Source organism: Fusarium solani, assembly GCF_023522795.1.
Source record: "Fusarium solani strain SB1 chromosome Unknown bctg00000009, whole genome shotgun sequence".
Taxonomy (NCBI): domain Eukaryota; kingdom Fungi; phylum Ascomycota; class Sordariomycetes; order Hypocreales; family Nectriaceae; genus Fusarium; species Fusarium solani.
The window spans coordinates 1,069,645-1,093,103 of record NW_027072144.1 but is presented as its reverse complement, the minus strand read 5'-3'; the positions used below and the strand labels follow the sequence as shown (position 1 = coordinate 1,093,103).

At 51.5% G+C, this 23,459-nt stretch overlaps 8 protein-coding genes across 8 annotated transcripts; 6 read left to right on the top strand and 2 right to left on the bottom strand.

Moving 5' to 3' along the window:
• Positions 1 to 670: 670 nt before the first annotated feature.
• On the bottom strand, positions 671 to 5,333 carry MRS44_013409 (uncharacterized protein; the record flags this gene model as incomplete). Its single annotated transcript, XM_065616883.1, has 6 exons — positions 671 to 1,408; positions 1,463 to 2,370; positions 2,419 to 3,159; positions 3,211 to 3,274; positions 3,432 to 4,487; positions 4,539 to 5,333. 6 exons carry the CDS (start codon positions 5,331 to 5,333, stop codon positions 671 to 673), a joined length of 4,302 nt encoding a protein of 1,433 aa, XP_065472955.1.
• Positions 5,334 to 7,794: 2,461 nt separating this feature from the next.
• On the top strand, positions 7,795 to 10,765 carry MRS44_013408 (uncharacterized protein; the record flags this gene model as incomplete). Its single annotated transcript, XM_065616882.1, has 8 exons — positions 7,795 to 7,947; positions 8,022 to 8,395; positions 8,455 to 8,757; positions 8,835 to 9,392; positions 9,444 to 9,553; positions 9,622 to 10,166; positions 10,216 to 10,359; positions 10,535 to 10,765. The coding sequence occupies 8 exons, from the start codon at positions 7,795 to 7,797 to the stop codon at positions 10,763 to 10,765; spliced, it is 2,418 nt and encodes an 805-aa protein (XP_065472954.1).
• A 27-nt stretch (positions 10,766 to 10,792) lies between these two features.
• MRS44_013407 (uncharacterized protein) lies at positions 10,793 to 11,341 on the top strand (the record flags this gene model as incomplete). Its single annotated transcript, XM_065616881.1, has 1 exon — positions 10,793 to 11,341. One exon carries the CDS (start codon positions 10,793 to 10,795, stop codon positions 11,339 to 11,341), a length of 549 nt encoding a protein of 182 aa, XP_065472953.1.
• A 672-nt stretch (positions 11,342 to 12,013) lies between these two features.
• On the top strand, positions 12,014 to 14,586 carry MRS44_013406 (uncharacterized protein; the record flags this gene model as incomplete). Its single annotated transcript, XM_065616880.1, has 10 exons — positions 12,014 to 12,307; positions 12,403 to 12,475; positions 12,540 to 12,825; positions 12,892 to 12,981; positions 13,034 to 13,059; positions 13,158 to 13,258; positions 13,322 to 13,446; positions 13,573 to 13,733; positions 13,807 to 14,121; positions 14,189 to 14,586. 10 exons carry the CDS (start codon positions 12,014 to 12,016, stop codon positions 14,584 to 14,586), a joined length of 1,869 nt encoding a protein of 622 aa, XP_065472952.1.
• An 820-nt stretch (positions 14,587 to 15,406) lies between these two features.
• Positions 15,407 to 17,017, top strand: MRS44_013405 (uncharacterized protein; the record flags this gene model as incomplete). The annotated part of the gene is made up of 3 exons (XM_065616879.1): positions 15,407 to 15,424; positions 15,477 to 15,656; positions 15,743 to 17,017. The coding sequence occupies 3 exons, from the start codon at positions 15,407 to 15,409 to the stop codon at positions 17,015 to 17,017; spliced, it is 1,473 nt and encodes a 490-aa protein (XP_065472951.1).
• Positions 17,018 to 17,659: 642 nt separating this feature from the next.
• MRS44_013404 (uncharacterized protein) lies at positions 17,660 to 18,777 on the bottom strand (the record flags this gene model as incomplete). Its single annotated transcript, XM_065616878.1, has 5 exons — positions 17,660 to 17,832; positions 17,908 to 18,232; positions 18,291 to 18,404; positions 18,477 to 18,557; positions 18,601 to 18,777. The coding sequence occupies 5 exons, from the start codon at positions 18,775 to 18,777 to the stop codon at positions 17,660 to 17,662; spliced, it is 870 nt and encodes a 289-aa protein (XP_065472950.1).
• Positions 18,778 to 19,417: 640 nt separating this feature from the next.
• On the top strand, positions 19,418 to 22,048 carry MRS44_013403 (uncharacterized protein; the record flags this gene model as incomplete). Its single annotated transcript, XM_065616877.1, has 4 exons — positions 19,418 to 19,710; positions 19,822 to 20,051; positions 20,114 to 20,691; positions 20,744 to 22,048. 4 exons carry the CDS (start codon positions 19,418 to 19,420, stop codon positions 22,046 to 22,048), a joined length of 2,406 nt encoding a protein of 801 aa, XP_065472949.1.
• A 427-nt stretch (positions 22,049 to 22,475) lies between these two features.
• Positions 22,476 to 22,730, top strand: MRS44_013402 (uncharacterized protein; the record flags this gene model as incomplete). The annotated part of the gene is made up of 1 exon (XM_065616876.1): positions 22,476 to 22,730. The coding sequence occupies one exon, from the start codon at positions 22,476 to 22,478 to the stop codon at positions 22,728 to 22,730; it is 255 nt and encodes an 84-aa protein (XP_065472948.1).
• Positions 22,731 to 23,459: the final 729 nt, after the last annotated feature.

The following is a 23,459-nucleotide window of genomic DNA, read 5'->3' as shown; positions in this document are numbered from 1 at the left end:
GGCCTTTCCCCGGTTGTTTGGGGCTTAGTTAGGTCTGGGAATACCATCATCTCAATAGCATCCTAGTAATCGCTTCCTCTACATCGTACTAGGACTTACTATTTGGCCAGAGTGAATAATGTACCCACACCATAGCTATCTAAGCTCGATAACGCATCTTTACTTAGCAAGAACTCCGACTCGCTGAGATCAGGCTAACGATAACATCAGCACTTGAATTACATGCAATATTGAGGAGTCTATTGCGGAGTGGACATCTTTGGTACTGGAGCCGTATCCCTCCGTGAATCTAGCCAGGATCAATCACAATGATTATATAGCCAAAATTCTTCCAATGCATAGTTCTATTGTTGATTTTGGCCTCTGGCCATCAAAGAAACTAATTAACTAGCGTAACACTACCATCACTAGCAGACTGTTTTTCTGGAAGTGTTGAACAGAAGGCATATGCTGGGGTCTCACGTGCGGGTCAGGGGTCTTGAGATTACGCAGAAAAACAGTAGATATGCGGGGGCTGACACAAAAAACAACAACACAACACGAATACACTGATTTGGGATCAATGGACCGAATACACGTACTGTATGACACCAATTACTTCCTCCTCACTGCAAATAAATACAGTCTTTGGAGATTTATTACCTTTTAGTACCTATCCACACCCCTCACCTTAATGTCTTCCCAACTTCCTCACCCGGAATATGTAGTACAAGACAATCGCCATGATGATGTTGAACCCTATATAAGCCCAGAAGATCCCGTAGTTGCGCCATCGCTCACTCCAGTAGATCTGGAAGGCTGCAAGGTATTGGTCGGCGGTGCTTACTGAGCAATACCGGCATTGCTCCGTGGCATTAGGGTTTTGCAGCGTTCCGGGCGCTTCTTTGAGGAATGGTTCGAGATATTCACCACAAATTGAACCGCTGGGTGGGTTAAATTCTGACGTCTCTTTCTCCGAACAGGTGATCTGTCGACCATGAAGCGCCGTCGATACGATGCCACCGATCCAGTACGTGAAGGGCGAAACGCGGTACATAAAAATCCAGAATCCTGGAAGAGCAGCCGGAGTCTGGAGTACACCACTGAAAATAGTGCTCATCAGAGAAAGGAGTATGACGATACTGGCTGCCGTCTGCGCATCCCGCATAGCGACAATGGTCATATGCGCAAAGGTACTGGCGTAGATAAAGAGCTGGATGACAAAGAGAAGGATCAATCCTTGCCGGGCAGAGCTTTGGATGCCCATAACTGGGTAGTAGAAGCAGGCATAAATAAAAACCGCAGTAATGATCTGATAGGGAATTTCCACGATGACATTAGCCGTAATGAATGCCTTCCACGAGTACGCCTTACTCGGGCGTTCTCGGACTTCGTATAGCGATCGTTGCGTAATAAAGAGTGGTTGAATCTATCAATCACATTAGGACATCTCTCAAGCACCACTAGTTTTGTTAACACTTACCTGCTGTACGAGAGTTGAGAAGATTGTCGTTAGAAGAAACACAGCGAAGATGACCTCCTGCACTCCGGCTTGTGTGTCATTGGCGTCAAAAAACGAGAATCCAATGAACAAACCAGCCGCGATACCTAGAGTGAATTTGGCAAAGATGTAACTGGGCATCCTCCAATACTGCTGGAAAACTCGATAAGTAACTTCCTGAAGTTGATACCTAAACGGCATCGCGAACTCGGCCTGGGAGGCAGGGTCGTCTTCTCCTGCCACCTTTTCAGTCTGTTTCTCGGCATGGATTCTATCAATCTCATTTTCGACGGCCGCACGTTCTTCACTCTCCTCCCAGACGGTGTGCCAGTCTTTGCCCTCGCCGTTGGATCCACTGTTGCCAATTTCCAGAAGATACTCGGCCGGGTTTTCTTTCTCGCCGCACTTTCGGGCTCCCTTCGACTCAAAATAATCTAGCATGGTGTGCGAGTTGTCTCCGATATTTCCAAAGTATACGGTCTTGCCACCTTTAGCCAGGAAGAGTAGACGATCGAATTCCTGAAAGAGAATCGCACTTGGCTGATGGACAGTACATAGTATAGCCTGTCCAGAGTTGGCCAGCTTTCGTAAGAACGAGCAGATGGCCCAAGAACTCTGTGAATCAAGACCACTGGTCGGTTCGTCGAGGAAAAGAAGCAGCTTTGGCTTCGCGGCCAGTTCAACTCCAATAGTCAGGAGTTTTCGCTGCTCGACATTGAGGCCCTCGCCTGGAACACCGACGACGGCGTCTGCATACTCCTTCATGTTGAGCATTTTGATGACCTCTTCGACGAACTCGTACTTTTCCTTCTTGCTAACAGACTTCGGTTGCCTTAGCATTGCGCTAAATTGTAGACTCTCGCGGACAGTGGCAGTTTCGAGGTGTAAGTCTAAAAAGATGTCAGAAAATGTCTTTGGCCCCAGATCATCTTACGTACCTTGCTGTTGCACGTAGCCTGTCTTGCGCTGAAAGCTGGCATCAAAAGGCTTGCCATTCACAAGCATATCGCCAGTAATGACACCCATGCTCACACGTTGCGCGAGCACATCCAACAATGTTGTCTTTCCAGCACCACTGACGCCCATCAGCGCAGTTAACGTGCCTGGCTTGACCCAACCAGAGACATGATCCAGAAGCCGTCTTTGCTCTTTCCTGATCTCAATATCATATATAACATTGCGCCAGGTGAAGATATCCTTCTGAGGTTCGATTACCTTAACGTCTCCACCGTTAGCGTTCTCCTTGTGGGTTGAATCCACTGGCGTCTCTTCATCCTTCGGAGATTGCTTTTGACCGGCGCGCAAATGAGCCGGCACAGCACCCCTTCGGAAGACAAGAGCCTCGGCAGTGCTGCTTGTTGAGGAATTGAGTTCGATGGCGACAAAGTAGATGGCCATAAAACCGATAAGAAAAGCCCAAAGAATACCAAAGTTCCTCCAGACGTTGGAGTAGTAGTACTGATATTGTTCGGCAATGAAGGCATCTCCGCTGACATAATCCTGACCGGCGACGGCGCCAGTAGCAGCGCAAATCCACGAATTTCCGACAAGAGGCGTATAAGGTGGGATGATGTTAGAGCAGATGAATTGACGACCGTGGAATTCATTGGCGACAAGAATCTCGAAGGCATAATACATTGGGTTGATCCACCGAATCCAGGAGAACCAAACCTTCATTTCTGGAGGGGAATAGTGAATCCGATATAGACAACAAGGGCTAGAACCATGACTCCCGATAAGGTCATAGCCTGAGAGACCGTCTTCGTGACGGCTGCCATCGTGCGGAAGACGGCGCTCATAATAAACATAGATATGTAAGTAATCAAAAAGTATAGGAAGAAATTGTCTGGCTCTCGTTGCAATCCAGCCATAAAGTAGAGCACAATGTTGAAGACAGATGCAGTAGCAAATTTGATCGGCATATCGGCCACGATGCCAGCGGCAGCCTCACAAGCAGGATGGTAAAAAGCAAATGAAGCATCTTCTCGACGACCGGTCGCTGAGCATAAAGACCGCTGATTTCCGAAATGGCCGTTAACGCATTGAGAAGAACAGCCATAAACAAAACAGAGCCTTTGGCATAGAATCCAGCAGTCGCATCGGGCGTTCCATAGAAGATGGATCCAATGATGAGAGCCATGACGAGCTGCACGAAACATTGTGTTCCAGTTGCCGACAGGTCATTCCAGATGCGTTGATAGGCCCGCTTGGTACAGAGCTGGACCTGCATCAGGACACTGAGAGTGTACGCGGATTTTGGTCGAGCGTGTTTGGACTGCTGCCAATTTTTGACCTCTCGAAGTTGGGCGATACTCTCTCCCTGGCGTTCGACCATGTACTCAGCCTCGTACGCCTCAAGATCCTGCTTCAACACGCGGTACTCAGGCGACCTACGCCAATATTGCTCAAACTCATTTGGAGTTCGCGGGACCTTGTTTTCCATTCCAGGTAGTGCCTTTCTCTCGATCGGGTTGGTGACCGATGTGAGAAAGTCGCCAGTGGTTTGACGCGGGGGACAATGCCAACCCTGTCTCTCGAAAAAGCCCTTGGCCTGCTCTGCTGGGCCAAAGTAGATCTGCCGGCCCTCATAGAGTACGATAGTCTTATCGAAGAGATCATATATAGCTTGGCTGGCTTGGTAGATTGCCACAGCATTAGCACGCCCACTCATGTCGGCAGCCATTCTCAATGCAGAGACGAACTTGAGGGCAGTAGCTGAGTCGAAACCACGAGTACTATTATCCCAAGCAGAGAAAGGCGAAGCGGAGAGGACCATCTCAGCGAGAGACACTCGCTTTCTCTCCCCGCCGGAGATGCCGCGGATGAAGTCATTGCCCACTTTGGTGTTGTATGTATGGCTGAGGCCAAACGCAGCCATGACAACCTTGGCGACATATTGTACAAAATCCTTGCGGCTCATGTTATTGATTCGGTGAGATGGCGTTCGAACAGAGGCGGCAAACTCCAAGGTCTGGCCAACCGTGAGGTGAGGGAAGTGTCGGTCAACCTGTACGTCCGAGTGAGCATCATTTCAGTGTTGACAGCTGATTTCTCTTACCTCCTGATTGTAGATGGCTTCGCCCTTGAACTCCTTCTTCATAAGTTTCTGGGGAATTCCATCGTAATGAATCGTGGATTTTTCATCCACGCTCAAGCCATGGAGCTCTCCGCAAAGCGACTTGAGAAGAGTGCTGCATCCGGATCCCGGTCTACCCAGAATAATCAGAAGCTCGCCACTTTTAATCAGTCCATCAAAGTTTCTGAGAATTTGTTTGTGTTCCTTCTTTCCGAAGCTGAAAAATTCGCCGAGTCGTAGAGGAGCGAGCAGCACCGATGCAACCGTCTCTTGGACCTGGACCGCAGCTCCCGTACCTGTGACATTGAGATCCTTGAACGCCACGCCAGTCTGCTTCGCCATGATGTTCTGCTCGCGAAGGGTCTTGACGAAATTCTGCAGCCACTTCTCCAAGCTGAATTGATCGCTTTGCGGGTCTAAGGCTGGGGAGTCTTCGTCATACGTAATGAGCGTGTGGACGCGAGACGGGCCTCCACCGGCGGTGGCGACGAAATGGCGACTGGAAAGCGCCGTCGCAATTCGAAAAATCTCGTTTCTGTCGTTGTCCTCAATCACGGGCCTGGTTTCTGTCCGGTGAAATCCTGGACGTGCCTTCGAGATGGGTGCCTTAGAACCGGGGCTTCGGGAATTGCTTCCTCCATCCTCGTAAGTAGAGGACCCTTCAGAATTATGAGATGATGCATCGTCGGACTCGTTCAGAATCTCTTCAGAGTGCCTAACATTGACTTGTGAGGTCGCTAGGCTGATCTCATCATCGTTCGCCTGAGATGAAGCCATCTTGAAGCGAATTGAAGGCAATTGACGATCTGAAATGCTATTGCATCAAGAAGCATCCTAGAAAAAAGGATACTTAATTATGAGAATTGGATAGCCATCGAATCGGGAGACACACGGTAAATATCAGTAACATTGGGTTCTCCTCAATTCGGACGTAAGAAGGCTAGCATAAAGTTTCGTGTAGGTAAACAAAGCCATGCATATTTGGGTTTCGGCGAGCTTCCACTAGGGATGTCCGTGTCTCTGCATCTCTTCTAGCAACAATACCGAAATCATGACTGGGGCGTCAAATTAACAAACCCAATGTGTGGAACAATTGTCACCGTGCGCTCATGTTAGCCATTCGCAAAGAGCCTCTTTGGGCGCCTCGGTACTAGGCATGTCTGGCATTGTCTCTAATTCGCTGCGAAGCGACGATATGAAAAGCTTGTCACGTACAGGTTGAATAGTTAGGCAGCGAAGTTGACATCTGTCTTTCATATAGCGAAAGGTGCCCGGCGGGGTTATCTATGATGCTTGTACGGATAAGTGGCGTGTGGACTCTGTGGCCGCTGTCTCGTGGCCCGCGACGAAGGTGCTCAAAGTCAAAGGGAGGACTGTCAAAATATTAAATGAGATGATCGTGATGAATCCACGCATGCAGCCGGTCAGCACCAAAAAAAGCTTATGCTGGCGATGGGCCAAAGGTGTCGCTTTCGTGTTCGCGATAAGGGTCTGAACGGAAGATCTTCAGGACTTTTCCGCTATCGGGGGATTCTTGGAGATGAGAACGGGAGAGAAAAAGGTTTGATGAGAGTGGACACGGCGCCAAGTAGCTAGACGCGGGGCGAGGACTAGCAAGAATGCCGCCCAGAAGGTGGGCAAGCAGGCAATGAACGAAAAGGCTACGACACGCCAGAAACGGCCCAAGTACTAGCCCCAGTACTAGGCCTTCCAATAGTCATAATACCAGCGGGCAGAGGCGGTCCGCTAGTGGCCTCCCCACAAGGAGTATAATGATAAAGGGAAGGAGGGGCAAACGGACTCGAGCAGGCCACAAGCCATATTACAAACAACAAGTGGTCAAACGGGAAGCTCCAGAAAAGAGTATCGAAGGGCGGGAAAAGAAAGATGGAGTACGCAATGTGATGCTTGCGACGACCATGGTGTAGATGACCCGTCCATCGGCGCTCGCCCCGGCGATGGTGGCGAGATAAATGAGGCGGCTGAGGAGGCCGAGGACAATTACAGCACAGGCAAGTTCCCCTAGAAAGGACGAGAACAGATATGATCTGATGCGCAGAAACGCTATGTGTCATTTTGGAGGGAGCGGGTACAGTCAATTGGAAGTGGAGGTAATAGAAGATTATTCGAGGTATTCGAGATCGTTGTCCGGCATATACAAAAGTTCCGAGGAGCTTCCGAACCCCGCCCATCAAAGCCAACACATCACAAGCTTGAATAAATTCTAACGTACATGATAAGCGAGCCGACTGCACAAGCGAAGCGATTAAAAAATCGCTCAACCTCACCTCTCTTCATTTAATTAAAATTTCCTTAACCATAAAACATGCCACAATCAAATAACGAGGCGAATATTATTCTTGCCATTCATGGCACGAAGTTACGTATCCGACCGGCTGCAAAGATCTGTCCCATGAGCTGCCCGAAGCCTCCGCTACGGTCACGATGGGGGGTCGACACGTGAATGGCGTGATGTTGAAGTTGAAGGTTCGATGGTCTTTGCGCCCATCTCCTTAGTACCTCAAATGAGAGGTCAGCGGCAATAAGAGAAGGCCTCGAGGAAGGCAGACAGTGTACGGCTGCAAAATTATGCGAGGTTGCTATTTGTAACAACCAAAAATTGCTAGGAGTTCTATCACCATAATTTAGGATGGGAAAATATGTACCGTTCATTTGGCGCATTTTAATTGGCCTGAACCCCTCGTCGTGGCCCTCGCGGAGAAGTCTTTGAACACTAAGGCAAAAGGGGCTAAAAACACATGTGGGAAAATTAGGTTGGGTGATTTTAGCAAGGGGGATGAGCAACCATGATGTCACCCCACTGCTATGTCACCCCACTGCTATCATGTCACCTGCCTGTCATGCCACTACTCCGTAGATGTGGCGTTCACATGTTCACTCGCGCCCCAATCCCCGCGTACAACAAGCTTTTTGACTGTTGAGGACGTTTGTTCGTCATTAAAGCTTCAACTTCTGGGAGACCTTGACTCCGATCATATGCTACTGCAGAGGCGTCAGTTCACTATTTTAGACTTACGTCAGAGTTATCATCGATTTTGCCACGGAAGAGTTTGAACCAATCATATGGTGAAATCAGAAAGTCAATAATGCGAAGAGAAATTGCCGGGATATTTTACTAACTATATATCTTGACAAAGTCCAACCCTCTATGAGTATACTACCTGGAAACGACCTTTGGTATGCACTTAAGATTTATAGCCCGCTATATTATTTAAGCATGGACCCCAGTGATCAGAGCCTGAATAACCCGACAGCGGTCGCAGCTCCTCCTGTCACTTGCGAAAACTTCCAGCGGCGGCCGTCTGCACACCAGATGCGCCAACTGAAGAGCGACCTCGGAGAGTACACCTGGGATGGGCCACCATACCACGTATGCCGCTGTCCCATTGGCACTGTTGAAAACAACAAATTAAGGGCGAGCATCGCTCTGACTTACTCTGACAGGCCATATACGCCGGCATTGCTGTTAACTACCACTTCGCCAATAGGAGAGTCACTCTCGCTGTCGCTGTTCGTGACAGCTCATACATGCTAGACTACGCGCAGCATGATATCTCCTCCGGCAACCTGCATCCAGATTGGGCCGCGATCACGGATCATATCATCGTGACAGCGAGAGAATATCAACAAGACCATGCCGAGAAGTTCATCGGCTTGGCCATGTCGACTGACTTGGCTGAACGGTGTCCTAATTTGTGTGCTCGCCTTTGGCTTGAGCTGGACATCATATCCATCGTACTTCGGAAGGTGGAGGAGAAGGTTAGTTGGGGTTCATACGATGAGCAATTGCCATTCAAATCGCTGGACGAACAGGCTGAGTCAATGGCAAGAAAGTGTATCAGGCAAGTAGTAGCATCCCTCGACTTCTTAAATTTAGTAACTGCTCTCTTCTTACTGGCTGTTGGTTCTTTGGTCCCAGCCAAGCCCCGGTCCTAGAGATTGGCAGCCGGGGCGTTGTTGAAGTTGACGCTGCGTTCCATGTCAAGTTGACGAGACCCTTGGACTACGAGAAGACGGTGGGGCCGGCAACCTGGTCCGCAGTCAACAAGTTTGCCAGTGACCTCAAAAAACGGCGAGTGAAGATAGCCTTCTTCAGCGCAACCCCGCAGGGTGGCGGTGTTGCCCTGATGCGCCATGCCCTTGTCCGGCTTGCAAAGGTACTCGGAGTGGATTTGGAATGGTACGTTCGCCCCCAGGTTCGCCCGTTTGCAGCGAGCTTATATTATGCCATGCACTGTTGATCTCATTACTGTGCAGGTATGTCCCGAAACCCAGGCCTGGCGTCTTCCGCATCACCAAGAACAACCACAATATACTTCAAGGTGTAGCCCCCCCGGGCACGCGTTTCACACCAGAAGAACGGGATATTGTCCGCGATTGGGTCCATGAGAATGCAGACCGCTTCTGGCTCAAGAGAGCCGGACCGCCAGCTCCTGAGTGGTTGCCTGAGTGGTTTGAGAAGCATGCCCCGTTACTTCCTCAGTTGCCAGTACTTCCCTGGTTCCAGAGAAATGGTCCCTTGGTTCATCCTAGCGAGGGCGGCGCCAACGTAATCATCATAGATGACCCGCAGTTGCCATTCTTGATCCCTCTGATAAAAAAGCGCACGCCGGACAGACCGGTCATTTACCGAAGTCATATCCAGATTAGAAGCGATCTCGTCGCCACGCCGGGTACTCCACAGGCAGAGGCTTGGGAACTTTTGTGGGAGTCCATCAAGCAAGCGGATGTCTTCATCAGCCACCCCGTGCGTGCGTTTGTGCCAAAGAACGTTCCCACGTCGACGGTTGGATACATGCCTGCGTCAACTGACTGGTGAGATGCACCCCTGGGCACTTTCATGATTGCTAGCTCACCAATTATTAGGTTAGACGGATTGACCAAACCTATGAGTGACTGGGACATCTCCTACTATGGACGAATCTTCAATTCCCAATGTCGAGAGCAGTACATGCCCACAATTCAGTTCCCAGAAGGTAAGGTCCTCTAAGATTCTAACCTTGATGTCTCTTATGAGTCGCTCTGACCTTTCACTCAACCCTAGAGGAATACATTGCCCACATTGCGCGGTTTGACCCTTCCAAAGGAATATGTGACGTGCTCGTCGCATACGAAAAGTTCCACAAGCTCCTCTGTCATTCCCTTCCCGACTGGAGACCTCCCAAACTGCTCATCTGCGGACATGGGTCAGTTGATGATCCAGACGGCACCATTATCTACGACGCCGCCCTAGAGTATGTCGACCAGCATCTCAATCACCTCAAGCACCTCATCTGCATCGCGCGTATCGGTCCGAGCGATCAGATGCTCAACGCACTACTGTCTAAGGCGAGAATTGCCCTGCAGCTCTCAACCCGTGAGGGTTTTGAGGTCAAGGTGTCGGAGGCTCTGCGTAAGGGCAAACCCGTGATTGCGACGCTGGCCGGTGGAATCCCACTGCAGATCCAGCACGGCAAGAACGGGTTCCTCGTAGACGTGAGCGATACAGATGCTGTAGCTGAGCATCTGTTCCAACTCTGGACTGACCAAAAGCTCTACGATCGTATGAGGGAATATGCGTCCACCCACGTCAGCGACGAAGTGAGCACAGTAGGTAACTTGCTCTCGTGGCTGTATCTGGCGTCTGAATTGTCCAAAGGAAGAAGAATCCAGCCAAATGAGCGCTGGATCAACGATATGGCACGAGAAGAGGCGAATGAGCCGTATCAGCCACTGGAGAGCAGGCTCAAACGGACGCTACACGCGAGCGAGGCGAAGTGAGGAGCTCTATTGTATCTTAAAAGTAAATTATTTGTCTCCCTATTCTTAAATTAGTACCTATCACTTATCTCCTCGACGGTCTCAAGCCTCCAAGCCGTACCTTGCTCCACTGTTTTGCTTCTAACAGTTAGCGCTTGCTACAAGGGGTCTCAGGGAGCGTGACTAATATCTTAATGTGAGTTTACTTCAATTTCCAGCGGAAGATGGTCGAGGATACATACACGGCCGAGCTGGAGGCGATAGCAATGGCACTTCGATGTATGCCCGACGGACTTCGATGCCGAGAGCTTACGGTATTATCAAGCAGCCAGTCATCCCTAAAGGCGATTGCACGACCACGACAGCAGTCAGGTCAGGGCACCATTCGGCAGATCTATGATCACATCGAACGACTGGGAAAAGCAAATAACAGGGTCAAGATGATGTGAATACCGTCTCGAGGCGACGACTTCACCATGGGCCACATAGCAAAGAGGCAAGCCCGAAGAGCAATCGCGGCAGAGAGCACACCGGAGTCGTTACCATACCAGGCTCGCTCCACCCGGACCAGACTGGCGAAGTTGCAACTGCGGCAGCAACGGGCACTACCCGACAGAGTAGGCGGCTACTCCAAGAGGATCGACAAAGCTTTGCCAGGCAAACACACGGAAGCGCTATACGATGGACTAAAGAGAAGAGAAGCAGACGTGCTCTCGCAGCTCCGTACGGGAATGGCGAGGATCAACAGTTACCTGTGCAAGATAGGCGCGGTGGAGTCGGACATGTGTGATTGTGGACAAGCAGCCGAGACGATGGAACATTTCCTGTTTCGATGCACAAAATGGGAGACACAGCGCGAAGGCATGAGACAAGTTAGACAAAGCATGATGGGAAATCTCTCGTTCTTTCTGGGAGGCAAATCGACGTCGGATGGACAGAAGTGGACACCTAATTTACAGGCGGTGCGAACGGCGGTCAAGTTTGCAATGGAGACGGGGAGACTGGAGGCGAACCGGGAGATATGACACATTAACAACTGAACCTAGGGAACACTAACATCCAACAGCCTCAGGTGGACAGTCCATGCTTCGGCTGCTGAAGATAGGATGCTGAACACTTGGAGTAATCGGCCTTCAAGCAGGTCTGTCAAACAGAGTCAAGCGAGGCTGGAACAAATAAGAACCGGAGAGAAGTGGGGTTTTCTTTTGTGGTCAGGATCAAGACGGCGGAAGTGTAAATGGCTTAGCGTATCTAACGGCCCTATGAGATTAGTTCTCCCGGGCGTAATAAAACATACCATACCATACCGTTCGTAAAATATCCCGCAGGGTTCCTCCGCGGAGTGATTTCCTCTGTGGGGAATTCACGAACTGCCTCTGCGCGTTCTATTAGCTCATGAGCCAATGGCGAATCACGAGGCTGTTACTCTGGACAGTAGCCTGCCTCCACAGGTCAGACACTTCTACCTTGATATAGCCGTTCCGGGCTAACATCCGGTTTACGCCGGAAAGCAATATGCAACCGAGCTTTGCGCATATAGGGGCAACCTCGATTTGATCTTGCACTGTCTATAAAACAGCGTATGGTTGTTGATTTTGAAAAGTACGCCGGTTGTATTCACGCCTTCTAGATTATTCAGGATATCTCATTACTTATCGACCTCCTCAAGCCACCGCCGAAACCCCTACGCAGCATCAATGCCGGCATCATCAGCAGTAGCACCAAAGGGTCCATGGATGCACCCCAGCCCTCACCTGACGCGTCTAGATGCATTCCGAAGATCTATCAACCGCAAGTACGGCCTAAACTTGACCAACTACACCCAGCTCCACAAGTGGTCCGTTGACGAGATTGAGTCCTTCTGCCGCGAGATCTGGACCTTTTGCGGCCTGGTCTACACCAAACCCCCGACAGCCGTCGCCGTTGGCATCGAATCTATGTGGCCGCGGCCACGATGGTTCCCGGATGCACGGCTTAACTACACAGAGAACGTACTGATCAAAGGGTTAGCCGCCCACCCGGACGCGGTCGCTGTGTCGGCGTGTCGCGAGGGGGAACGCGATGGCGCCATCTAACGTGGATGGAGCTCCGGCGGCAAGTCGCCCTGTACACCAGTGCCTTGAGACAAGCGGGAGTCAAGCAAGGGGATCGCGTGGCGAGTAAGTTGGGCAACGATCGTCACATGCTAGTAGTTCAAGCTGAAGCTGACCTCGAATTGTGCAGCCGTGGCGACAAATTCGATCGAATCGCTCCTCATTCTACTTGCGGCAGGCGCCGTCGGGGCCATCTTCTCGTCCACGGCCCCGGACATGGGAGCTAAGGGCATCGTCGAGAGATACTCTCAAATCCAACCCAAAGTCCTATTTCTCGAATCCACAGTTCTGTACGGGGGAAAGACGCAGGACCAACGAGAAAAGCTCAAGACGGCCGTTGGAGAGCTAAAGAAACGGGTAAAGCAGCTAGAGCGTGTTGTAGTCATGACAGGGCCGGCCTGGGGTGATACAGGCGTGTAAGTGTGCATTCGCAGCTCCTTGATCCAGACGAAGAGCCTCGACTGACATTAGACACCATACAGCCTTCACCTGAATGACTTCCTCAACGTTGACCTCCTACCACTGGAGTTCACCCAACTTCCATTTGACCATCCCATCTACATCCTTTACTCGTACGTCTATCGGCGCTGTTGACCGTACAGATTGAGCTCATTTTTTTCCTAGCTCCGGCACCACCGGGCCGCCGAAATGTAGGCTGCTTATGGCACTCGCTGATTCTGTGGCTGGATGGCTATAAAGAGACAGAGTCGGTGACATATTGAACGGCAACTGCTGACAGTATATGCAGGTATCTGCCATGCTGGAGGGGCTGTCCTCCTTCAGCAGAAAAAGGACCTGATTCTTGGTGCCGAGCTAGGAGAAGACTCGACCTACTATCAGTATACCACTGTCAGTGGACGAGCCAGTCCTTGTCCCTGCTAATAGGCTTAGTCTGACTAACAACTTGGACAGATTGGCTGGATGATGTGGAACATGCTGGTCGCTGCTCTAAGCCTTGGGTCCAGAATCGTCCTGTATGATGGCAGTCCGCTCCATCCGTCGCCGGCATTCCAAGTCCAACTTCTCGAACAGCAGGGGTACGTCTAACAGAGTCATCCTCTAAGCCTCTTTGTTCCCTTCGCGAGTCACCAATAGATCGCTGATATGCCGTTGTGAAGTGTCACCCACTGGGGTACAAGCCCAAAATTCCTCACGGCGCTTAGGCACAGTCTTCCTGGCGCATTGCCTCCGCTCCAGAGTCTCCAGGTAGCAGTTGTGTCCGGGGCACCCCTTCCAACGGAGACGAGCGACTGGTTCTACGCCGTGTTCCCTAAGCAAGTCGCCCTTCAAAGCAGTTCAGGGGGGACGGATCTTGCTGCGGGCGGTAAGCATAGCCTCCTATTATCGCCGAGGCTCCTAGTGGTGGCACCTGCTGATCATTGCCTGCGGGCACGCAGTCGTCGGAGGCAACCTCATCGTTCCTCTTCACGGATCCCAGCTCGCCGCTCCGACTCTCGGCATGCAGGTCGAGATCTGGGACCAGGACGGCAGGAATATTGAGAATTCAGGCCAGAAAGGAGACCTCGTCATCACAAAGCCGTTCTTTAGCATGCCCGTCACATTTTGGGGCGAAGGAGGCCACGAGAAATATCGCAAGGCTTATTTTGATGTCTTCCCTGGCATCTGGTGTCACGGCGACTTCATCTCCAAGGATCTTAAGACTCAGAGTTATGTCATCCACGGTCGGAGTGATGGAGTGCTGAACCCGGGAGGTATGGCATCTGATGCCGAACAAATCCCTCGAGCAGAGTGTAGACTGACCATGATGGGTATTTCCAGGTGTCCGATTCGGCACGGCCGATCTTTACAACGTCGTTTACAAGTTCCCCCAAGTCGAGGATTGCATTGCTGTTGGGCAGCGCCGGCCCAAGGACAACGACGAGCGCGTGCTCCTCTTCCTCAAGATGAGGGACAATACCCGGCTAGAGGAGTCCCTGCGTGCAGATATCGCAAAGGCCATCAAGAAGGACTTGAGTGGGCGGCATGTTCCAGCATATATGTTTCAAGTTCGAGACATTCCATATACGTCGAACGGGAAGAAGATCGAGAATCTCGTCAGAGATATAGTGTGCGGGGAGAAGGCCAGGATCGGCGGCACGGCAACAAACCCGGAGTGCCTGAAGGAGTATGAGTACTATCTTCATTTGCCGTTGGTGAAAGAGAAGGCCAAGCTCTAGGCTGGGGTTGCAGCGGAACCATGTGTAGAGATTTGATAGAGCGGAACGCTACAAGGAGACCCAGGTAGATATAATTGGGCGAATACACCATGGAAAATTAGAGCATGGCATTGCACGCATAAGCTCAGTATCTTTATCATTGAGCAGTTTGCCCATGTCTAAGCATTTGTGAGACCAAGGATCCTCTGGAGGGCACAAATAGTCGGGAACTCGCAGCCACTTCATTTCTCATGTGGTCAATATTAGGAAGGATTCTCATGTCGGGGAAGATTTGCTTGATCCGTCGATACTCACAGCAGCGTGGGCGACGGCTTCCTGGCTCTTGGGAAAATATGGACTTCTCGCTAAGATTCATGTTCGATCACCCCCATCGTCCATTTAGCGTGCGACAAGTTGGTGGGGCCGGAGCGTTGTGGACGTGTCGTGTCATTCATGATGACCATGGCCCCGGATTAACTAGCGCTTAGACCATCCCCAACGCGGGGCATCTCTGCGCTGGTTCCTCCGGCGCTATTCCTATGGAATGGTTGATGGTAGGCGACATGGCGGTTGGTTGGGGTCGTGTAACCCTCGAGAGAAATCTTGTACCCTCGACTCCAGGTGTAAGACTAACCAAGGCGACGGTGTTAAAAGGGTGTGACCTGACTCTGTTAGAAACGATGCTTACCACTGCATCGTCTCGCAGCAATCACCATAAACATATCGGCCGACATTCGCGGTTCAGACTTGATCACTGCATAAACCGAGAAGATCGACAGAAGACTATATAATCCGCCTGCTGACTGCTTGAATATCGTAAAGTCATATCGGTCTCTTCATTATGGCTTTGTCTCCTTGGGTATGGAAACTAAAGCTCGAGTTCCGTCAAGCCCACATACTGAAACTCGCAGTCGTGGCCACTCTGGTGGCGCCTCCTAATCCTCCTCAACGTTAGCTTCTACAATATGCTCGGAAATGTCTTCGCTGCAGGCATATCGTCTCTCTTCGGGCTCATTATGCAGGAATTTCACTGCACCGAGAATGAAGCATCGCAGCTCGGCACGTACGTCTTGCTTACTTTGGGTCTCTCGGTACGTGAAACATTCCACGTGTTGCATGGGCGACGACAATCCTCCATCATTTTCTCTCCATTCGCACTAACACCGACGTCACCCAGAACCTCATTGCTCTCCCCTTGGCCTTCCTAATTGGCAAGCGCTACACAATCATCGTCTCTCTCGTCGTCTTCCTCGGCGCCAACATCTGGAGCGGTGAGGCGCAGTCCTACCAATCCCTTCGGAGCGCCCGCATCCTAGGTGGAATGGCCGGCGGCCTGATCGAAGCTCTCGCCCCGACCATCGTCACCGAGACATTCCCGAAACACCAGCTAGCCAGGGCCATGGTGGTCTACGTCGGGTTCCTTGCCATTGGAGCAGCGCTTGGTCCCATCATTTCAGGTGCCGTAGCCCAGGGCTTGGGAGAATGGAGATGGTTCCAGAGGGTCATGTCCATCGCCGTGGCTGTCAATCTCGTGTTCAGTATCATCATGCTCCCGGAGACGACGCACGAAGGCATGGGCCCCAGCGGAGGGACGGTCTTGGTGGGGCAGAGAGAAGAGGCGGAGACAAGGCAGACGGAGTGTAAAGCTGAGGAGAGCATGGTCGAGAACATCACGAGCACCGCGCAGACCTCATCGTCGGCTGAACAACCGACGCTGAAGATGGAATATGTGCGGCGATCCTTCTCCCTGCACTTCGTCGATCTGAACTGGAAAGCCTCCCTCATCTCCTTATTCCAGCCCTTTGAGCTCATCGTCCTGCCCCAAGTTCTCGTCACTGTTGTCATATTCGGCCTGACCATCGGCTGGACTGCCATAACTTCCATCCTCATCTCTATCATCTACGCCCAGCCACCCTTCCTCTGGGGCCCGTTGTCCATCGGTCTACTCAACGCCGGGCCGCTGGTTGGTATTACCATTGGCCTCCCTATCGGCGGTGCCCTCGCCGACCGGCTCTTCAACCGCGCAACCCGACGGTCCAACGGTGTGGCCAACCCAGCGACCCGTCTCCCGGCCCTGTTGCCTGGTGCCTTGCTCAGCCCTGCTGGCTGCGTAGCCATGGGCTTTGCGCTACGGGACCCGGGCAATTACATTGTGGTATGCGTGGGCTGGGGCATGCTATGTCTTGGACTTACGAGCTCGGCCAACGTACTGCTCACGTATGCTGTCGACTGTCTGCCGACGCGGGCCGCACATATCGGCGCCCTGGCCAACGTGACGAAGAACAGCATCGGGTTTGCTGTGTCGTATGGTGCTGTGGACTGGTTACGGAGGATGGGCCCGGCGAATCAGTTCTCCACCATGGCGGGCATACTGTGGGGGTCGTACCTCCTCGTGATTCCCATTTGGGTGTTTAGCAAGACGTTGGTGAGAAAGGCGACAGCCTTTGCGTGAGTGGCGAAGGACGTAAAGGAGTTTTATGTTATAGCAGAGAGATGGGGTTAACTCTAAGCCACCCATGGAGATCTGGATCCGAATGAGCTGTTTAACCCTGAGTCACTCATTGGATAGAAATCAAGAGCCTTTCATTATCCCGATTCATCCGCAATTGTGATATTACAGCTGGATGCTGATCTTGGTGGCATGGCTATTGTAATGCGTGGAATGCGTCTCAGAGATATGTAAGTGGTATATATGAATGGCCTTTAAGCTGTAGTATTGGTTAATAGGATGCATGGAGATGGGTAGCACGGGGACTCTCATAGGGCCGATGTCAATATGGACAACAACCCACCATCACCCTCACTCGGACTTCAATCCAGTAGTGTATCCAATCGTCCCACTCTCCCCTCCATCAGCTTCCCCCGCCGATGATATTGACATGGCGGGAAGCTCTTGGCGGTTGAGCTTGCCTCACAACCGCGCGTCTGAGACTTGATGCCTAGTATCGAATACATCCACATGACACTATGGCTATGTTCTTGGGCTATCTAGTCTACCTTGGGGTTTGTTAAGATCTGAATTGGGATACATCCGGCTTATATGAATACCATTTCAACGTCTAGCCAGCACTCCCTATGTGTTGCTGATTGGAGGCTAGTGCATGCACCGTTGTTTTTCAAAGACAATCTTATTTCTCAACACGCCCACGTTCGCGATCTCCACTTCGACAACGTCGCTGTCCGTCAAGAGACGGCGAGGGTTCTTGAAAGCTCCAACGCCTGCCGGCGTACCAGTCATGACTGCTGTCCCAGCAGGGATAGTCGTGCCTTTAATCACAAGCGCCAATTAGTCGAGTGCTGATGCAGGGGAGAATAAGGTAAAGGCGCGAATTGGCGACATACCCTGGCTCATCCAACTCAATATCTCGGCCGGCTTCCATATGAGGTCTTTCATAAACTCTGCCTCTTGTACAGTCTCTCCATTCAGACGTGTGATGAGTTTGAGGCCTTCCCCTTGTCCAATGACCTCCGGGTGTACAAGCGTTGGCCCGATGGGGGCAAACTTGTCGAAGGCTTTGGCGAAGTAGAATTGACGCCCACACTGCTCAGGAAGCTGATACAAGCGGCATGATATGTCATTGCCCACTGTGTAGCCGAGGATGCATGACTGGGCTTCCTTCGCGTTCACGTCGCGACATGCCCGAGAAGTCACGAACACAAGTTCTCCCTAGAACCAAAGCCGGCTGTTAGCAGGAGATTAATGTTAGACGGCTGAAGTGATATACCTCGTAGTCCGGTAAACTTGAAGCGCAGAATTTGTTCATCACTATGTCCTCGTAGGGATCTGCTAAAGCCGCAGCTGGCTTGGTCCATAACGGAGGGTGTTGTGTGATCGCAAGCTGAAGGACACACAGTGTCAGTCTTCTTTGTGTTCGGTCGACGCTAGCGTTCCAACATGTAGAGTGACATACCTTTGCTTCTTCCGCGTGCGACTGGTAGTTCAAGCCAACGCAGTAGATGGGTACTCCGGTTCGAGGGACAGGTGCAAGGATCTGTCTTGATTAGGACCAAGTCATTACGTAACTGACCGCCTACCTTTCCGAGTCTGACGGGTCTCCCGCCATCTCTTGCTATTAATCCTTCAACGGAGGCGTAGCCATCGACTTGCGATACGACACCAAGCTGCTCCAGGCCATTAACACCCAGGTCAGCAAAGTATATCAGGTTGTCGTCGGCAGACTGGAACCGGACGAGGCAATGAAACGGCGGCATTGCTAATGACGACGAGGAACGTGGTCCCGAGTGGAAGTTGAAGGACGGAAGACTTAGTCAAAAATAGGAGGGGATGGATGAATATCTTACTGAGAAACAAAGAAGGTTTTATGATTGGGTGCGACAGCCCAGGGCTACGGGGGAAATGAGATACTCCTCGGAGCAACTCACAAGCTCCGCCGAAAACGTGGGCCATCGACAAGCCCGGCCTCTCATTTGCGCCGCCAAACCTCCGACGCCAGCCGGAAGAATGGGGGAAAATCCGCCAGTAAATTCTAGAGGTTGGCATCGGGACGGCGTTAATGCGGTGGCTTGCGAGCAAGGTTGGTGCGGACGACGCGGACTCGGGACTGAATCGCCGCTTACTGTACGTGATCACTGCGTGGTTGGATGGATCTCGGATCTCGTCGCTGACCTCAGCACGCCTCTAAGTCAGCAGCATATATCTTCGAGTCGGAGATTACCCCATGCAGCTCTTCGAACCATATACCGAGGCTCCGGAAACCGAATCGGCCAGACGATTTGCATCTTTACAAGGCAATCACACTTTCTGTTAAGATATCAAAAGGCATACGATTGTCATTGCCCGCAGCTCGGCGCCATTTCTCGGGCCTCGGGATACGGATCATCACACCTGAAGATGAGCACGTCCGAGCTCTCCGCAGTTCCGACCAAAGCGGCGAACAGAGGAATTGCAACGAAAGACACAACAGAGGCGAATATCAGCAGCAGCAGAGGCATCACATGGTCAAACCAGAGCAAGAGACGCTCGGCGGCCAACGCGCCGCCCGCCAAAGTCAAGAAGCGGGCAGCACGGGCATGCAAGCGCTGTCGAGCTCGCAAAGTGTGCTGCGACGCCACGTACGGCACGCCGTGCGGGAATTGCAGATGGGACAAGATGGAGTGCATTTTCCAACAGAGTCGCCGGCAAATGTGAGTTCTTGCCATCCATCTCCTAGTTCTTTTATTCATTAACAGCCAATGAGAATAAGGCGAGCGTTGCAGTCGAAGAGGTTGATCGAGCTGACGTTTATTCACCCCCAGAAACCACGTCTTCATCGCCAACAAAGTTGTGGGAGCTGAAGTACAGAATCGCCCCATGGCCAACGTAACCAACATCCACAGTGCCGCAGAGGTGCGAAAGTCGAGAGGTGCTTCTATCGGTTCGTTTAATGGCCCTGCCGCAAATAAAGCACCAAGAGAGGCGGCCGCAGCCAGGGAAATGATCGTACATGGTGCACCAAGCCTCGGCGGCCATGTTCCTCATCTGATTTGTAAGTATTGTTGGACATGAATTACCACATTCACTTGTCAAATTTCACTCTTCATGTTTCAGCATCAATAACCAGACTTGAGACTGACCACAAGACCACCCCGCTCGTGGTCTTTCCCCAATTAGATCAACGATCCGGATTCAACTATGACAATGCACAATTATCCAACCTTCTCAGTCAGGCATCGCTGTTTGGCGACTTGAGTAGTAGTCAGTCACCGAGCTCTCTCAAGGAGCCCAACCTGTACGGCCAGCTGCCCGCCTTTTTCAAGCCTCTTCCGACCAAGGTTGCCGTTGAAGAGGTCAGATATCTCCAGTCCAAGGGCGCTCTGTCGGTCCCCAGTGTGCCGTTACAGAATGCCCTGCTCCAAGCTTACGTGGAATATGTCCACCCGTATATGCCTCTGGAGTTGTTTCCATTCCTGAACGCCGTAAACGCCGGCGATGGTCGGGCCGGAAAGGTCAGCCTGCTGATGTATCAGGCCGTCATGTTTGCTGCCACGGCATTTGTCGATATAGAGGCTCTGCTGGAAGCCGGCTATGCGACCCGCAAAGCTGCGAGGAAGGCATTTTTCCAGAAGACCAGAGCATGTGGGCCATCTCTCATCCCAAAATCTCTAGAGGCTGACGAACGCGATTTTGTAGTTGCTGCATGATTTCGATTGCGAATCCGATCGGCTCGTGGTTGTGCAGGCTCTACTCCTGATGACATACTGGTACGAGACTTCGGACGACCAGAAAGACGCCTGGCATTGGATAGGTGTGGCCATATCGCTGGCATACACCATGAGTCTCCATCGCGAACCCGGTGCCATGAGTGTGTCTACATCCAGGCAGAAGCTGGGGAAGCGAATATGGTGGTCATGCTTCATGCGCGATCGCCTCATCGCGCTAGGTATGCGGCAGCCTAGCCGTATACACGACGAGGACTTCGATGTTCCGATGCTGGAGGAGGGCGACTTTGAGATTGAGGTCTTTCCCGAGGATAATAACATTCTTCCACTTGAATGCACCGTCGTCCGAGATATAACGATGCAGCAGGAGCTTGCGGCATTATGTATCGCCAAAGTTCAGCTAGGCATCTGCATCGGCCACATGCTAAATTCTCTATATTCAGTCTCCATGCGGGATAAAGTCCACCCAGAGAACACCACTAATAGCACTTGGGTGCTATTTCCGAATAAGAGGCTTGATAATATGGAAAGCTTCTTCTCTATCGACCTCGAACTTGTGGCTTGGGCCGACGCCTTGCCTCCGTGTTGCCGGTATACCCCTCTAATGCCGCTCGACGTCAAGAACGGTAACTCGACTATCGCAGTCCATCGAACCGTATTGCACATGGTATACTATACCACAGTGTTGACCCTACACCGACCGCAGCTCTTGCCGCCGTCGCCCACCCATTGCCTGACTACCCCGCGCATAGTCCAGGACATATCCCGCCTACGTGTCCGAGACGCCACTATACATATCACACGCATGGCGTCGGAGTTACACCATCTCCGACTTGACAGGTTTCTCCCCATCACCGGCGTGACGGTCATCCTGCCCACCATGATGATACAGCTCCTTGCGATGAGAAACCCTGTCCCAGAGGCCCGTGATCTTGCTGCCCGCGGGTTCCAGCAGTGCATGTGCGTCATGGAGAAGCTGCGCGAGATCTACGTTGCCGCCGACGATATCGTTGGGTTCCTAGATGCCGCGCTGCGTAAGGTTGGCGTCGACATTAACGAGCTAGCCGCTGCAGGCGTCACCTACCAGCACCTCAAATTCGCCGGGGCTGGTTTTAGCGGGCAAACTCTGCTGGCGGAGCACGACCTCGACTCGGCAAACGGTTGCCCTACGTCCTCGGACTTGGCCATGGCCGAGGAGGCCAGCTCCCCGAATCTCATCTTTTCACTAGGGCAGGAAGCCTTCGACTGGAACGCCGTCACTGGCACCGAGTTTGACGTCGACCAGTGGCTGCAGTTCCCGCCCGAGGAGACTCGACAACAGTGACGAGGGTGTATGGTGGCGTTTTGAGCAAAGAGGGGAATTACGGAGGTGCTAAACAGGGCGGCAGCGGCCAGGTCTCTGGAGATAGGGCGCGTCTTGGCCAAACAATAGGGACTTCGAAGGCTGGTGGCATACCATGCAGTACCCACCTGCCGTACGTACGTACCTACCGTACAGCAAAAAAAATATTTCTGCTCAATTTCACTTAGAGAGTACATTGCTAAAATGAAAGATATTTTCATGAGAAAATATCTGTTATATTAAGAATTGCATGGAATTTAATATTTCCACTTTGTTTTCATAGTGATGCTTGCGGTGTGGTCGCATGGCATTAATGTAAAATGTCTTAAAATGCCTCCCTTATCACCTAGCCTCCCCGAAACTTCATCTAGAATTTTCTCTTTCCCATCTTTCCTCAATCGCCTCAAATATGCCTCAATTATCTTATATGGAGGAGGATGTTATCCAGGCCATACTAGATGTCACAGATAATGGCCTCTCCCAGAAGCAGGCTGCCCAGAAGAATGGCGTGCCTCAAACCACTCTCTCTGACCGATTAAGAGGCCTACCGTCAAGATCCGAGGTCACCCAGTCTGCTCAGCTTTTATCCAAGTCGGAGGAGTCCAGATTGGTTACCTGGATACTTCGACAAGAGGCCTTGGGCTATGCTCCTTCCCACAGTTAAGTTCGCGCCACCGTCGCTGCCCTCTTGAGATGGCAAGGACGGGAAAGGCCTATCGGTGTACACTGGCTAGCCAGGTTCATTAAACGCCATGACAATATCAAGGCGAAGGTGGGAAAACGCCAGGAAGCTATAGGGTTCAATTCCTTTACCCCTATGGCCATTAATTGGTACTTTGATATCCGCGAGAGCGAATATGGCTGGATTAAACCGGAGAACGCGGTTAATATTAACGAGGGCGGTATTATAGCTGGATTTGGTGAGTATTGATCATTTTTGCTACGAAACTCTCTAATCCACTGAAAAAATAGGCTTGGATTCCTTGGTCATTGGCAGTAGCGATCCTAGGAGGAAGGCCTTCCTTAAGGGCTCGCAGTCCCGCACTTAGATTACCTTTATCGAAGCCGTCACAGTAGATGGCCGTCTTCTAAAGACGGGGATTATCTTTAAAGGTATAGAGCTTCAGCAATAGTGGTTTATTGATGAGCTCCGGGGGGTCGCCGACTAGTATTATATTACGTCCGATAATGGCTGGATGGACAACTACCGGTATATCGCAGTCGAGTGGTTCAAGGAGGTCTATCTGCCTCAAACGCAACCGGCGGATAAGTCTGATGCAAGGCTTATCATATTAGATGGCCATGGGAGCCATATATCTATGAGTATCTACCTGTTCTAGATCGGAAATACCACTGACGGCGCTGACTAAAAATCCAGGATGAGTGGATGGCT